The sequence below is a fragment of the Canis lupus genome, chromosome 11 (genome assembly GCF_003254725.2).
Source record: "Canis lupus dingo isolate Sandy chromosome 11, ASM325472v2, whole genome shotgun sequence".
Classification (NCBI taxonomy): domain Eukaryota; kingdom Metazoa; phylum Chordata; class Mammalia; order Carnivora; family Canidae; genus Canis; species Canis lupus.
The window spans coordinates 22006617-22020605 of NC_064253.1; the positions used below are offsets into that span (position 1 = coordinate 22006617).

Genomic DNA, 13989 nt, shown 5'->3' on the forward strand with positions numbered 1-13989 from the left:
CCTCCATCTCCACTTCTCGAGGCATGGGGCATAGGCCCTGGGAGCAAAGGCTCACCACACTGTTGTAGTACTCAAGACCCTGGCTTTCCCCAAGAGCAACTATCTTTGGGATTACTAAATATGTTGACCTCACTTCTAATCTCAGACTTAACATGTGGGAGGAATAGGAAACACTTTTCCTGCAGATGAGCTAACAGGCTTTCCCTATACAGGGCAGGGCTGCACCAGTCTTTCCATGGCAGTGGTTCCCAAATTCTGGTGTGCGTCAGTATTACCTGGAGGGCTTGTTAAAACAGATTGCTGGGCCTATCCTCAGAAGGCCTGATTCAGTAGACCTGGAACGGGCTGGGAATTTGATCCTCCAGCAAGTTCCCAGATGATGTGATGCTGCTGGTCTTTGGGTTGAAAAGTAGGGGTTCATTCTTTGTGTTCCTCATTTTTCTAGCAACAGTTGTCATTGCAAACACTAGATGTGCCTCCGCCCATTTTTAAGACTTTCAAATGTGAGTGCAGCATAAACGTTTATTAATAGTTGGGTGGGGTATTGCTGAAACATTTATCAACTGCCCATAGCCATCATCCGAGGCTGGGAGGGAGGAGCAGGTCCTGAGTTGGCCCTAGCTGCCTGGGCAAGAGAAGGAAGGGGCCCATGTCTTCCCAGAGGACAAAGGAGGTGCATGACTCCCCATCTTAGATCATCTTGCAGAAAGGAGGCAGTGACCCATCACCATCCTCTTTCTTTTGATGCCTCTTGTTCCAAAGTGATTTTGCCCACACAGTAATGCAGCTTATTCCCAATGGTTGTCAAACACCTGACTCTTCATTTTCCTGGGATATATATGGTGCTGAACCTCATTTCCTTCCAGGCTCCCCCAATTCCCCTTCAACTTGCCAGAGCTTCTATACCCACAGGATGTTGGGGGTCCATGCCATTTTATGTCGGGTCTCGCCAGCATCCTGGATTCTCGGTGGAACCCTGGGGGATGTCCCACATCCTCTTCGCTCCTAGCAGGGCTCCCTTCATGCCTGACACTTCCCCTCCTCTCCCTCCAGTGTTCCATGCCTTCCTGTGTCACAGCATTCCATGTCACATGCGCCTTTGACCACGGCCTGGAAATGCGGACTATATTAGCAGACAACGACGAGGTCAAGTTCAAGTCGTTCTGCCAGGAGCACAGTGATGGGGGCCCTCGGGGTGAGCCTACCTCCGACCCCGTGGAGCCCAGCCCAGCCAGCGAGGACCTGGAGAAGGTGACCGTGCGCAAGCAGCGGCTGCAGCAGCTGGAGGAAGACTTCTACGAGCTGGTGGAGCCAGCCGAGGTGGCTGAGCGGCTGGAGCTGGCTGAGGCGCTGGTCGACTTCATCTACCAGTACTGGAAGCTGAAGAGGAAAGCCAATGCCAACCAGCCTCTGCTCACCCCCAAGACCGACGAGGTGGACAACCTGGCCCAGCAGGAGCAGGACGTCCTGTACCGCCGCCTCAAGCTCTTCACACACCTGCGGCAGGACTTGGAGAGGGTGAGTGCCCTTACTGTCGTCTCGTCTGCAGGCCTTGCCTGATGGGCATCCTGGGAGGCCTTTCCGCCCCACGCACACTGCCCCCTAGCAGCCATGGCTCTCCAGGACTCAGATGGTATGCTCTGGCCAAGGAAGGGGCCGTGAGCCTACAGTTCTCTGACAGCGTGGGGGCTACAATAGGGAAGCATCTAGCCCTTGAGTCTCTGAGCCCCTCTTGTCCCAGTGCTTTTGTTAGGCCTGAAGGGTGGGGGTCCTGCTAGAGTCCTGAGGCTATAGGGCATCAGAGCTGGGGCACAACCCAGACTTCCAGCGTCTACTGCCCTCTGTCCCTGTCTGTGGCCTCTCTGGGCCATGCCTGTTCCCAACACATGTGCTAGACCAGGGCAGGAAAGACAGGTGTTAACGTAGGGCGTGAGGGCATACAGGTAGGCCAGAGACACAGTGGCCTGTATGGAGTAGAAGGATGAAGCTCAGTGGGTGGGCCAGAATGTATGTGGAAACTGCTGAATGTTTTAAGCAGGGACTGTCCCTCTGTAGCTGCAACTTCCAAACATTCCCCCTGGAGAGGGAATCAGGGGGCCTGCAGTGGATGGGTTGGCCCAATGGCCCCATCCCCTCAATACTAGGTGCTAGGAAACAGAGGGTCTTGGCTTGGTCCAAGGTGGTAGTTCAGGGTGCTGAGTGCTGTTCTGGCCTCTCCTCTTTGGGACGTTCAGTTCTAGGGTTCCAGAGCACATGGGGTCATGTCACAGTGTCTTCCACACATGGCACAGACACATGTGCCTCCCCTTCCCCTGGGCCTTATTAGGAAATAGCCCTGAGTGGAAACGTAGAGGGGCCTCTATGTGATTGGAGACAGCTGCCTATCTTAGGGTCATTTCTGTTGGCAAGTCTGTAAAATGGGTAGAACAGTTGGGCAGGTGTTGTGCTGTGTTGTGGGGAGGCGCTGAAACTGGACCTGGCTTGCCCGATCTCCTTTAGCCTACTCCTCTCCCCTGAGACCTGGTCAAGGGAAAACAACCCCACTGGCCTGGGAGGGAGCTTACTGCCTGCCAGCAGGGTCAAAAGGGGAAGGTGGAGAGTGGGGACAGCAGATGCCCTTTGCTCCAGCCAGGCCAGAGGGCAAGGCTGTCTACATTGCAGCCACCACTTCCTGGGCAGCCCAGCGTCCTGTCTCATGTGGCAGTGGCATCAGGTACATGAGGACATGGAGTACTTTCAGTGACCAGAGCTGCTACCAGAGTTGTCCTCAGGCCACCCCTGAGTCTGTACTCTCCGTGTCTCCAGCACAAACACCCTGCTTTTACTCCTGCTATTTCCCAAGTGACCCCTCAGGTCAGATCTCCCAGGAATCTATGCTCTTCGGCACATGGTCTGGTGCTGGCTAGGCAGTGTTGGGAGGCCAGGGTGCAGGGTGACTTATTTAATCATCATCCTAGGAAAATAGACAAAGTAGCTCCTCCTGGCCCTAATGAGCTGTTGAGAATACTAGGGCTTCAGAAGATGAATGACAGGAAACCTAAGAGGAATGTGTGTTTTCTAGAGTTTGACTTGAATTTGGACCTGAATGGGGTGGTGGGGTTTGTCATCAGGATAGTTGTTGGCCTAACCTCCTATTCTTTTTTTTTTAAGATTTGATTTATTTTTCACAAGAGACACACAGAGAGAGAGGCAGAGACACAGGCAAAGGGAGAAGCAGGCTCCATGCAGAGAGCCCACTGTGGGACTCAATCCTGCGACTCCGTGATCACACCCTGAACCAAAGGCAGACGCTCAACCACTGAGCCACCCAGGCATCCCCTTAACCTCCTATTCTGTACATTTCCTGTGCAAAAGCATCCCCTTATCAGCCTCCCAACCTCTCTACCTCATTGTCAGCTGGTACAGGTGTGGCCAGGGACCAAGGTCAAGGGCTAAGATGCCAGCAGGTTCCCAGGCAACCAGAGCTGCCATGCAGATTCCTCCAGTAGAGGGACAGAGCCCTCCAAAGTCAGGTGTGAACCAGCCTACTTTTCCTCCAGGAAGAGGAGGCAGGGCCAACTTTCCAGGGCGTTGGAGGGCCCTGTCAGCATGCTGCTTTTCCAGCAGCCCCCGAGCTGGACTGGCAGGCACCAGCTGAGAGCAAGGCGAGGGAGCGCGCAGCCCTGGCAGGCGGAGGAGAGGAAAGTTAGAGCACCATGCGTGCCAGCTTGCCCCCCTGCGAGTCTATCCTCAGGGCCTTTCACAGCCACGCGTTGGTGGCTTGTGTGAGTGAGCAGGGCTGAGAGCTCTGCCACAGGGGAGGCTTTCTGCAACGACCCATGACTGCTGGTGGCCCGGCCATGGCCCAGTGCCAGTGACCGAGAGGATCCAGCCTCTCACTGGGCACTAGGCCAGCTTGGGCTGAATCCATCAGGGAGGCAGGGTTGGAGTTGAGACTGAAGCCTTGGGCGGCCTGGGTTTGCATCCAGATCTAACGCTCCTCAGTGCAATGCGTTCTGAGTTTCACTTCTCACTCCTCTTGAGTTTCAGTTTCCTTTCTGTTAAATGGGAGTAATGAGGTAGCTGACCTTGGAGTCCCCGTGGAGGTGGAAGCACAGTGACCTCTGCTGTTAGCCATGGTTATTGTTGTCTGGTGCTGCCTGGATACGGGCTCCAGGGAGGACCAGAAGCACAGGCCCATGCTAGGACCTGGGAATGAATCACAGGGCATCCTCCCCGATCCCTGTGTCGTCATCCCCCATCCCCCGAGGCCCAGCAGGGTTTTTGCTGAGAGAAGCAGAAGCCAGGGCCACACTGCTGCCACTTCAGCATGAAGTCCCATTTTATGGTCAGCTTAGAAGATGCTATTTCCTAAAATTTCAGCCGCAAACCTTGGCCCCGGCAGGCAGCTCAGGAAGGTATGGCCACTGCTGGCTCCCAGAGTTATTCGCAGCTGACACAAAAATTGCAGCTCTGATGAGCAGCCTGTCAACGCCAACTGGTGTCCCCTAGCAACCGTGCTGGCAGTTGGGGCTGCGCAGGGCTTGGTGCCCAAGGCTCTGGGTCTGGTTACCAGGAGTTTACTCAGGAGCATGACCTGGCTTGAGAGGGTGGGGATAGCGCTCAGAAACACAGCCCTCTCCCTGAAGATAGACCTGTGGATCTCCCCTAGGCCATGTGTCAGATAGTCCCACGGAGAAGACTCTGTCCTCCCACACACTTGCCACCCACCTGCTTCCTTGTCAGGTTGGCCATACCCTGTATCCTCTGTCTTCAGTGCCTGAATTGGCCTCCCACCGAAGCCAGCCTCATCCCCAGTAGCCTTGGCCTCCAGAGCTATGGCCCCCTCAACCCCTGTGTCTCCCATCTCTAGGTTGCTGCCAACCCATTAGGGCCTCCACCCCCACTGAAACCTGGCCCCACTTCCCCTGCTGCCTCGTCAGTCACCTGCAATCTCAAGTGCCCCTCCTCCCCCACTGCGTCCCGTCTCCCTCCTCGTTCCTCCCGCAGGCTCCCCGCACATGTGGCTGTGCTTGTGCCTATGTGAGGGCCACATACCTGGCGAGCCTCCCCTGGTAGCAATCCCGTGGTACTGGGCGGGCCAGCCCCACTGAGATTCCTGTCAGCCGGCCTTGTTCTGGGATGTCTGGGGCTCCCCAGCCTAATCCCTGTCTGCACCCCTGCTCCCCCTCGCTCAGGGCTCCCCCTTCTTAGCCCTCAACCTCGCTTCCTGTTCCTCGGACCAGATCCCTCCAACTTCTGGGCCGTCAAGCCTGTCAAGCCTGTCGAGCATCTCTATCAGTTCTCTGCCCTTTCTCCCCCTGCCCCCAGGACACACTGTGCCGCATGGGAATATAAAACGCTCAGTCTCCAGGATTTGACTCTGTTTCACTTTCTCCCGTCTCCAAAAGCACATCCTCCCTCCCTGTTTCCTTCCAGTCATGGCGCTCTCCCACCCCCATCCCCAGCTCTCCTTTCCTCTGCCACTGCTCACTCTTCCTTGCTTCTTCCTGCTCTGGCCAGGCTCCTGCCACCACCTTGTTCCAGGATTATCTGCCAGGGTTACCAACAGCCTCCATCTCCCTACATCTGGTGGCCACTTCTCCATCTTCATCCTCTGGCCTTCTCAGCAGTGGTGGCCACCGTCAGACATGCCTTCGGTCTTAAAATACGTTTCTTATGGACACTCAGACCACACATCCTCCCTTAATACCCCAGCTCTCCTGCTCCCTCTGTGAATATTCCTTGGCCCTCGTGATTGTCAGTTCACCACACTTGGGCTGACCTCTCAGTGGTCTGCTCCATAGCTCTGCTCCGCATCCATCACTTCCCTTCTGAGCTCCAGCATCTCATGCCCAACACAACCACAGGCCCAGGCCTGCTCCCCCCACAGGCTCCCTGGTCTCCACAAATGCCTCAACACCAGGCAGTCTAGCCTAAGATAACTGGCCAGGAGCCCTCCTTGCTCTCCTCCCCTCTCCTCACCCACGTTCAAGTTCACTCTAAAATTTACTGATACCAAAGCAACTTCATCAAAATATAAAGCCTGCTTTCATGACCAATCCCTAGTTTGAGGCAACTTTGTTACTTGATTCATTCTTTCACTCTGATTTTTTTTTAAGAGAACTTTTTATGTTTATAATCAGAAAAAACAATAATGATAATGACAGTGTCAGGAACCTGATAGCCTGGGAAAGCTTTCTAAGGTAGTATCAGTACTTAGTCTCCACAAGCCATCACAGAAGAGGAATTCTACAACATTCAGTAACCTGTAACTCTGTTAACCAACGGTCTTGAGAGAAATCAGAGAATTGTGGATGATTCCAGGGTGAGATGGGAACAAGCGGGGTCACATCGTGGCCAGTGTATCAACCACAGTATGTTGGCATTGTTGGGATTCTCACAGAAAGAATCATTCCTATCTTCCATAGCAAGAGCCTCCAGACACTACTGATTGTGTCATGTACCTTACAAGGGAAAAAATTGAGCACTTACCTGCACTATATTGTATTTTTCATGTCTCATTCATCTATCACTGCATATTATGAAACAGACATAATCAGAATTTCTAACAGGATCAAAGAGCATACCAGTAGAGGGGTACCTGGCTGGCTCAGTCAGTACAGCTTGCAATTCTTGACCTCGGGGTTGTAAGTTGGAGCCCCATGTTGGGTGTGGAGGTCACTTAAAAATAAAAGCTTTAAAAAAATATCTGTATAGATATGGATATATATCCATGTATGCAGTGCTATATAAAACGTACATTTGAGGATTCAGCCCCCAGAGACTTGACTATTCCCCCAAGCCTGGGAATCTCTGTGGGTTTTTGTTTGTAAGTAGGCCCCACACCCAGTATGGAGCCCAATGTAAGGCTTGAACTGACAACCCTGAGGCCAACACCTGAACTGAGATCAAGAGTCAGATACTTAACTAGCTGAGCCACCCAGACACCCCACTGTGTTTTTAACCAGCCACGCAAGGGATCTCAATGCCAGTAATCCAGCTGGGTTTGCCTTAAGAAAATTTTTTGTAAAGTTTCAGATGATTTTGGATTTTAATAGGAAGTGATTATCTTTGAGAGGGACATCTACAACTGTGAGCCTCATCCCATCTTTAGAAATTAGTGTTAAGAGTAAGTTTGAGGATAGCATGTTTGGAAATTTTTTTTTTTTTAAAAAGATTTATTTATTTATTCATGAGAGACACAGACCGAGAGAGAGAGGCAGACACAGACAGAGGGAGAAGCAGACTCCTCACAGGGAGCCCAATGTGGGACTTGATCCTGGATCCAAGGATCATGACCCGAGCCAAAGGCAGGCGCCCAACTGGTGAGCCACCCAGGCATCCCTGGGAAATTTTTAAAAGCCAGACCTTGACTGATCTGTTTTTAGGCTGGACACGTTGACCGGTTTGTTTTGAGGCCTCCAAAGATTCCATCTGTCTTCACCCTCACTGTCTCCATGCACACCAGGCCACATGGCTGCCAGGAAGGAAACAGACCAGGATACAGGAGAATAATGTTGGGCTGGTTGGATACAGTAGACAGGGAAGCCCTTTTGGAGGTAATGTTTGAACCAAGACCTAAAGGACTAAGTCCAGCCTTGGGAAGAACCTTGACTATATACCAAGGCCCCGAGGCAGAAATAGGTTAAACACAAAAAGGATGAGACTGGAGGGCAGTGTAGCTGGAGCCTAGAAGGCTATGGGACATGGGCTGAGAGGTGCCAGTGGGAGGCCATATTGGGCAAGGCTTTGAACTGGGCTCTGATTTCTTTTTTTAAGTGTGATAGGAAGGAAGCTATGTTAGTTTCCTAGGCCTTCTGTAACAAAGCATTACAAATTCAAAGACTTAAACAGCAGAAGTGCATTTTCTTACAGTTCTAGAGGCCAGAAGCCTAGGATCAAGGTGTCGGCAAGGTTGATTCTGTCTAGAGCCTCTGAGGGAGGATCTGATGGCTTCCAGGCCTCTCTCCTAGCTTCTGATTGCCGACAACCCTTAACATTTCTTGATTCATAGACTCCTGATTCCATCTCTGCCTCCATCATCACATGGCTCCTATATGTCTTTACATGGCCTTTTATAGTGATACCAGTCATTGGATTTAGGGCTCATTCATACCCAGGTAAGACCTTATCTTAACTGATTATATCTGAGGTTCCAGGCAGACCTGAAATTTGGTAGGGGACACTGTTTAGTCCAGTAGGAAAACCAGAAGAGGTGTTGAGGAAGAGGATTTACATTTCAAGGTGATGGTTGGGGATCACAGCGGGGTCAGAATGCCTGCCTGTCCGGTGGGGCGGGCAGATGGAGGGGACTAGGCAGTGGAGGGAGCTGATGGGAATGAGTTCCATTCACCAGGGACTGATGGGACTCAGGGGTAGGCTGGCTCTGGGGGCGAGTGAGGAGGACCTGGGTCCTGAAGGGTGACTCCAGGGTCTCAGCACGTATACCCCACCCCGCCCCCAGCAAAGTCCCTCCCAGATTCCCCTGCCTGGCCTTATTCTGAATCCTCATCCCCAGCCTGTGCCCCTCTGTGTGATCAGCTCCCACTCAGCCTGGCTGCCCCTTCTCCAGGAAGCCTTCTCACCACCCTCAAGTCTGGGTCAGGGCTGCCTGGTCCTGTCAGTACTTGCTCTACATCTCTCTGCCCTGCTAGGTAGGAAGCCCTCAGAAGAAAAGGACCTCCCCGACTGTATTGCCCACTGCTGAGCCCAAGGCCCAACACCACATGAGTTCCCAGAGCCACAGCTTATACTTAGGGATGTGTGGCTACGAGGAGGTCCTGAGGACATCCAGGATTTGAAAGGAAGCAAAGACCCTTAGGCTGGGCCAGGTTGCTGCCCCTTGGTGTAGGGTGCTGGTCTCGGATGGCCTGTGTCTATGGTGTAGGTTGGGTGCAGACAGCAATGTAGAATGCTGTTGAGCCAGTGTTCTGAGATTTCTTTCACTACTAGGCTCAGGAAGGAAGGGAAGGATGCCCGTGTCTGCAGAAAGATATAATCACAGCTGCCCCCCAGGCCTGGAGAAATGGAGGTCATGTTGATAGGCAGGGGCTCTAGAACCCACAGGTCTCCCCTAGGTAGCTTAAGGACGTGAAACCTGAACTCACCTTTGAAGATGGAACCCAGCCACAGACAGAGGTACTAACCTGGTGGGACCCAGAATTCCGGCTCACAGCTTCTGGCCAGCTGTCTCAGCTTTGGAGACTCCACCCTGAGCTGATGATGATGCCAGACCAAGGAAACGTCTTGAGGGGGGGTCCTGGTCTTAGCTCCAGCAGTGTGATATATTCTGAGAGCAGCAGTGAGGGGATGGCACACTGGGGCAGGGTGCCAGGTGGACGGGGAGTAGCATGGCCCAGGCTACAGGTGCTTCCTGAACAGCTGCAGAGTGGGTCTGTGTCCCATGAGCTAAGCAAACTGGTCTCCCAGGCACTAGATACTACTCTTCCTAGGGAGTCGGAGAACCCCCTGCCCTTCCCCTTGAGGACTTCTATCTTGGCCAGAGCAGGTGTGGGCTTGGCTCAGGTCCTACTGCAGCAGGTGGACATGGGTCGGCCTCAGCAGGACCCAGCTGGGTCAGAATCTCTTCTGCTTTGTATAGCATGGCCATTTGTGTCTCGGAACAGGAATTGGGTTTGCCATAGTGCTTATGGCTATGGAATATCTTTGATGGAAAAGACCTTGGACAAAGGGCAGAAGGATGGACTTGGTGACCTTGCCAGGCCCCCGCGAGCCTTGGGGCGCTGTGTGTATAGGGGAGGGCACAGCCACATTGGAAGGGCCTTGAAGAGGGCAGCATGGCAGACTGGGCCAGGAAGTTAAGGCCAAGAGGAGAGGCAGGTGGGGTCACCAGCCTGAGCTCACTAGACACTTTGCCCTGCCTGCTCTGTCTCTGTGGGGGCCACAGGGTCAAGGCTATGCTTGGCCTGTGTTTTGGACCAGAAAACAGTGACTCAGGGCTGAGGACACACTCAGGGCTTAGGAATTGATTCTCAGACGTCCCAGGTGGGTTAAGCAGTGGTAGCCCCCCAAAGTTGGGAGGTCAAAGGTAGCTGCCCTGTGAGTAAAGTGGGAAGTCTCTCTCCTGTCTCCTTAGGTGAGAAATCTGTGCTACATGGTGACACGGCGCGAGAGAACGAAACATGCCATCTGCAAACTCCAGGAGCAGATATTCCACCTGCAGATGAAGCTGATTGAACAGGACCTGTGTCGAGGTAGGCACCTTCCCTGCCCACCACCAGCCCCTGCTCAGCGCACACACGCTCAAGGGGCTGGGTCCCAAGCAGGGGAGGGCGGTGGAGGGGAGGGCTGTCTTCAGGGCCTGGTGGGGGCACACACATGAAGCCAGGGTCCCCTGGCCCATCCAGGGACCCTTCATAACCAACTAACAGGCCAACCAAGATGGGACTTCCCAGGGTCCTGGGTGTGTGTTGGTGACAAGGAGCCAGACATGGGACTGTGGGCATCAGGCCTGTCCTAATGGAGCTTTCTGGTCCACTGGGGACACCTGGGTGGTTCCAGGGCCATAGTGGTTCAGGAGTAGATGCATGTGAACAGTGTGGCTCTAGGCTGCTCTTGGGACAGGAAGGACCGGAAGTGATGAGCTTCCCTGAACTGTGCCTCCATGTTGATCCTGAATCGGGCAGCTGCCCCAGAGATGGAAGAGGACCTATGTGTTCTTTCTCTCTGACCTCATCTCATATAATTTAGATGCTGTACGAGCAGGGATTTTTTTTGTTTATTTTTGTCTTAAACTCCTGTTGTCACAAACACTTAAGAGATCTGTAAATCAAAGGCCAAAGAAGCTTCAGCATTGCTGTTATCTATTAGTTGTGTGGATAATACCAGACACAGGGCCCTTCCCAGAGTGTTTACATGTGAAAAGGGCATCACTTAACTCAAAAAATGGTGCTCTGATATTGAAGTACATGTAGCTGGATGGAGAGAGATGATAAGTCAGGAGCTGCCATGGCCAGTTCAGCCACTGGGTCAGGCTGGGCCCGGAGTGGAGAGGAACCAGAGCTGCTGGACCAACCCTAGTACGAATGCCTGAGGACCTGATGCCACCCCACTTTGGCCCAAGCCAAGCTGCCTCGTGTGCACTTTGGGATCACTACTCACTCTAGCCTAAGAAACCAGCACTGCCAAATACAGGTGTTGGTTCAGGCCGGATCATGTCCACGCAGAAGGCAGAGTTTACCATGCATCCCCAGGACTGGCAGCTTCCTGGACGCCACAGCTATGCAGACTCCCTCTAACCTGGTGATTTTTTTAGTGAGCATGACCTGAGTGTAGATGGCATGCCAGGCCCTGCTGCAGGGCACATTGCCATGGGCTGAATGGATAGAGCTTCTGTCCTTGTAGAGCTCACCATCTGGGAAAATAAAGGCAGGTGCTGCCCTAGGGGCTGCAGTGGTGATTATGGAGCAACAGGTCAGGCTTCCTGGGACCTCACTATGGCCACGCATCCAGCTACAGAGGGAGAGCTGCCCACAATCAGGGCGACAGAAAGTGGCAGGGCACATAGTACCCTCGGGAAGCATGGTCAAGAGCTGGATCTCTACCCCCGTATTGAGTCTGGGAATGTTTGTAGCTCCTAGACCTGAGTGGCAGCTACAGGTAGCCCTTTGTTCAGGGCAGGTCATTTGGAGTGAAAACTGGTTTGCCTCTGCCTGAAGTCAATGCCCTCAGTGTTAGGACACTTGGTCCCTGGGATGGGACATGGCTATGAGCATATTGTTGAGGACCGGCCAGACAACTGGAGAAGGCTTCCCAGGGCAGTGATATTTATGCCATGAGCTGAACCAGGTAGTAGAGGGCAGGACGATCTGAAATTGTAGAAGCTAGAGCCTGTCTTTTTAGAGAAACTGGAAGGAGGCTGGTATCACAGCAACGGGGGCCAAAGGACATTGTCTCAGGTAAGGTTTGGGGGGTTGATGGGGTCAAACATGCAAGGTCTTGTGGCCTCAGAGAACTCAGACTTTCCTGAGGACAGTGGGGGAATCTTAGAATTCTAGTCTCCCTCCGAAGTATGTAGGCACTGGTCCCGTGTCAGAGATGAGGCTTCTGAGACTCGGCCTGAGGTTGCACAGGGGATTAGCCGCAGAGCTGAGGAGATCCCATTTCTCTCAACCTCCTTGTAAACCTTTATCTGGGAAGCGTGCCAGCTTCTGGCTGAAAAGCTAGATTTCTGGCAGCTGGGCCTCTCCCTACAGATGTCCTCCCCTGCTCCAGTGTTCTCTGCCTCCCTACACCTATGTGGTCATGGGCCAAAGGGATATGGGGGCCAGGTGTGCACCCCGAGTTGGCCATCTACTGTGTGACCCCAAGAGTAGAACAGGAGATTTGCTCAAGGGACTGACCACTGTGGCAAAACTAGAACCCGTGTCTCTCGACTCCTCAGATAGTGTTCTGTCCATCTTCGAGTCTGGCTCCTCAGCCTAGCATTGACGGCCCTGTCCTGGCCACTCACCTCCATCACCCTTCCCACCCACCGGGAAGGAGTCCCCCCAACACCTAGAGGCCATGTAGATCAGACTGCATTCCAGGTCCTACAGGGTGTCCTCCACCCTCTCCAGGCCACTCAAGGGCAGCAGTAGGCAGTGCCTCCTCTCTTCCCCACCTGCTGTCCCTGACTCACAGGAGCCCCACTTATCCCAGGTGCCCATGGCTCTGCTCCCGGGGCCTGTTGGCAGTGCAAGGGGACCTAAAAGGGGAAGCACAGGAGAGAGAGGACTCCTAGGATGGCCTGCAGTGATCGTGGTTTTGGCTGAGCTGCTCGGGGTAACCACCTCCTTCCTGCTCTCTCTTCCCTGGCACAGAGGGATCTGGAAGGAGAGCAAAGGGCAAGAAGAGCGACTCGAAAAGGAAAGGCCGCGAGGGCCCAAAGGGCAGCCCCGAGAAGAAAGAGAAAATGAAGGCGGGGCCCGACTCAGTCCTGGGGCAGCTGGGTGAGTGAGTGGCCACACTGGCCTGGCAGACATGGCCAGCCTCACACAGTCCCTCCACGGGCAGCTCCCAACCTAAGACCAGCGGGGTCTACCGGCACCTCCGTCGCAGAGAGTAGGAAGCCCAAAGGGCTAACTAACCAGGCCTTTCCATGCCCAGGCGCTCACACCTTTTAGCCGTAAAGGAAACCAGGTAGGGTCTCAGAGTCCTGCCTGGCATCCCAAGAAATACCCCTTTTGTAGACTTGGAGACCCCAGCCTGGGGCTCAGGAGCTTGCACACATTCCTCTAGCTAGAGTCCTGGATGCCAGATTTTTCTGGAGGCCCTCAAGGGACCTGTAGACCTTCTAGGCCCTTGCAGAATGCAGCCGTCATCTGCCAGAATTCTCCATCTTGCTCCCACCCTGCTGGCATTTCTCCAGTAAGCCCTCCCTTCAGCATTTAGGCCCCCAGGTCTGGGCTGTCTCCCAGCCATCCTGCTTCCCCTACAGCACTTCTCAGGGATGACTGTGGAGTCTTCCAAACCTCACCTCCAGCCTCAAGAAGGGGACCACTGGTAGCAAAAGGAAAGCCCAGGATTAACCTCTGGCCCAGACACCCCAGAGGGAATTTCTGTCGAGAAGCCCTTCCGCTACCCTGTTGATGCCTGACACGCCTACCTAATGTTTCGGAAGCAGCTCTCATAAAAGCCCAGTGCCCCCTGGTGGCTTGAGGGCCTTTCCCTTCATTCCTCCATCCCCTGCATCCCCAGGATGGGGTGGTGGGCAGAGCTGGCTTCATGAGTGTGTACTTAGGCAACCTCAAAACTCTCTTGCTCAGTTCAATGCCATACTCATTACCTTGAAATATCTTAATAATTTTGGAACAAGGAGCACACCTGTTCACTTTGCATTCTGCTCCACCAGTCATGAAGCCGGTTCTGGGACTGGGTTGTCCTGGGGGAGAGGGGAATATGGTGTGAACCCTCCTCTTTGGTGTCATTGGCAGGAAGGATCAGCAAATCAGGATGTCTCAGTTGGGTCTGTTACAGAGGGAGGGAGGGGCCCAGTGGCTCCCTGGG

At 53.6% G+C, this 13989-nt stretch overlaps 1 protein-coding gene across 10 annotated transcripts in view; it reads left to right on the plus strand.

Moving 5' to 3' along the window:
• Positions 1-13989, plus strand: part of JADE2 (jade family PHD finger 2) — a 51739-nt gene that overhangs the window by 32868 nt on the left and 4882 nt on the right. For all 10 annotated transcript variants that reach the window (XM_049091793.1, XM_049091788.1, XM_049091791.1 and 7 more), the window contains 3 exons: positions 1054-1518; positions 10079-10196; positions 12804-12932. In XM_049091793.1, the coding sequence (XP_048947750.1) occupies positions 1054-1518; positions 10079-10196; positions 12804-12932 (712 nt within the window). The remainder of the gene's footprint in view (positions 1-1053; positions 1519-10078; positions 10197-12803; positions 12933-13989) is intronic.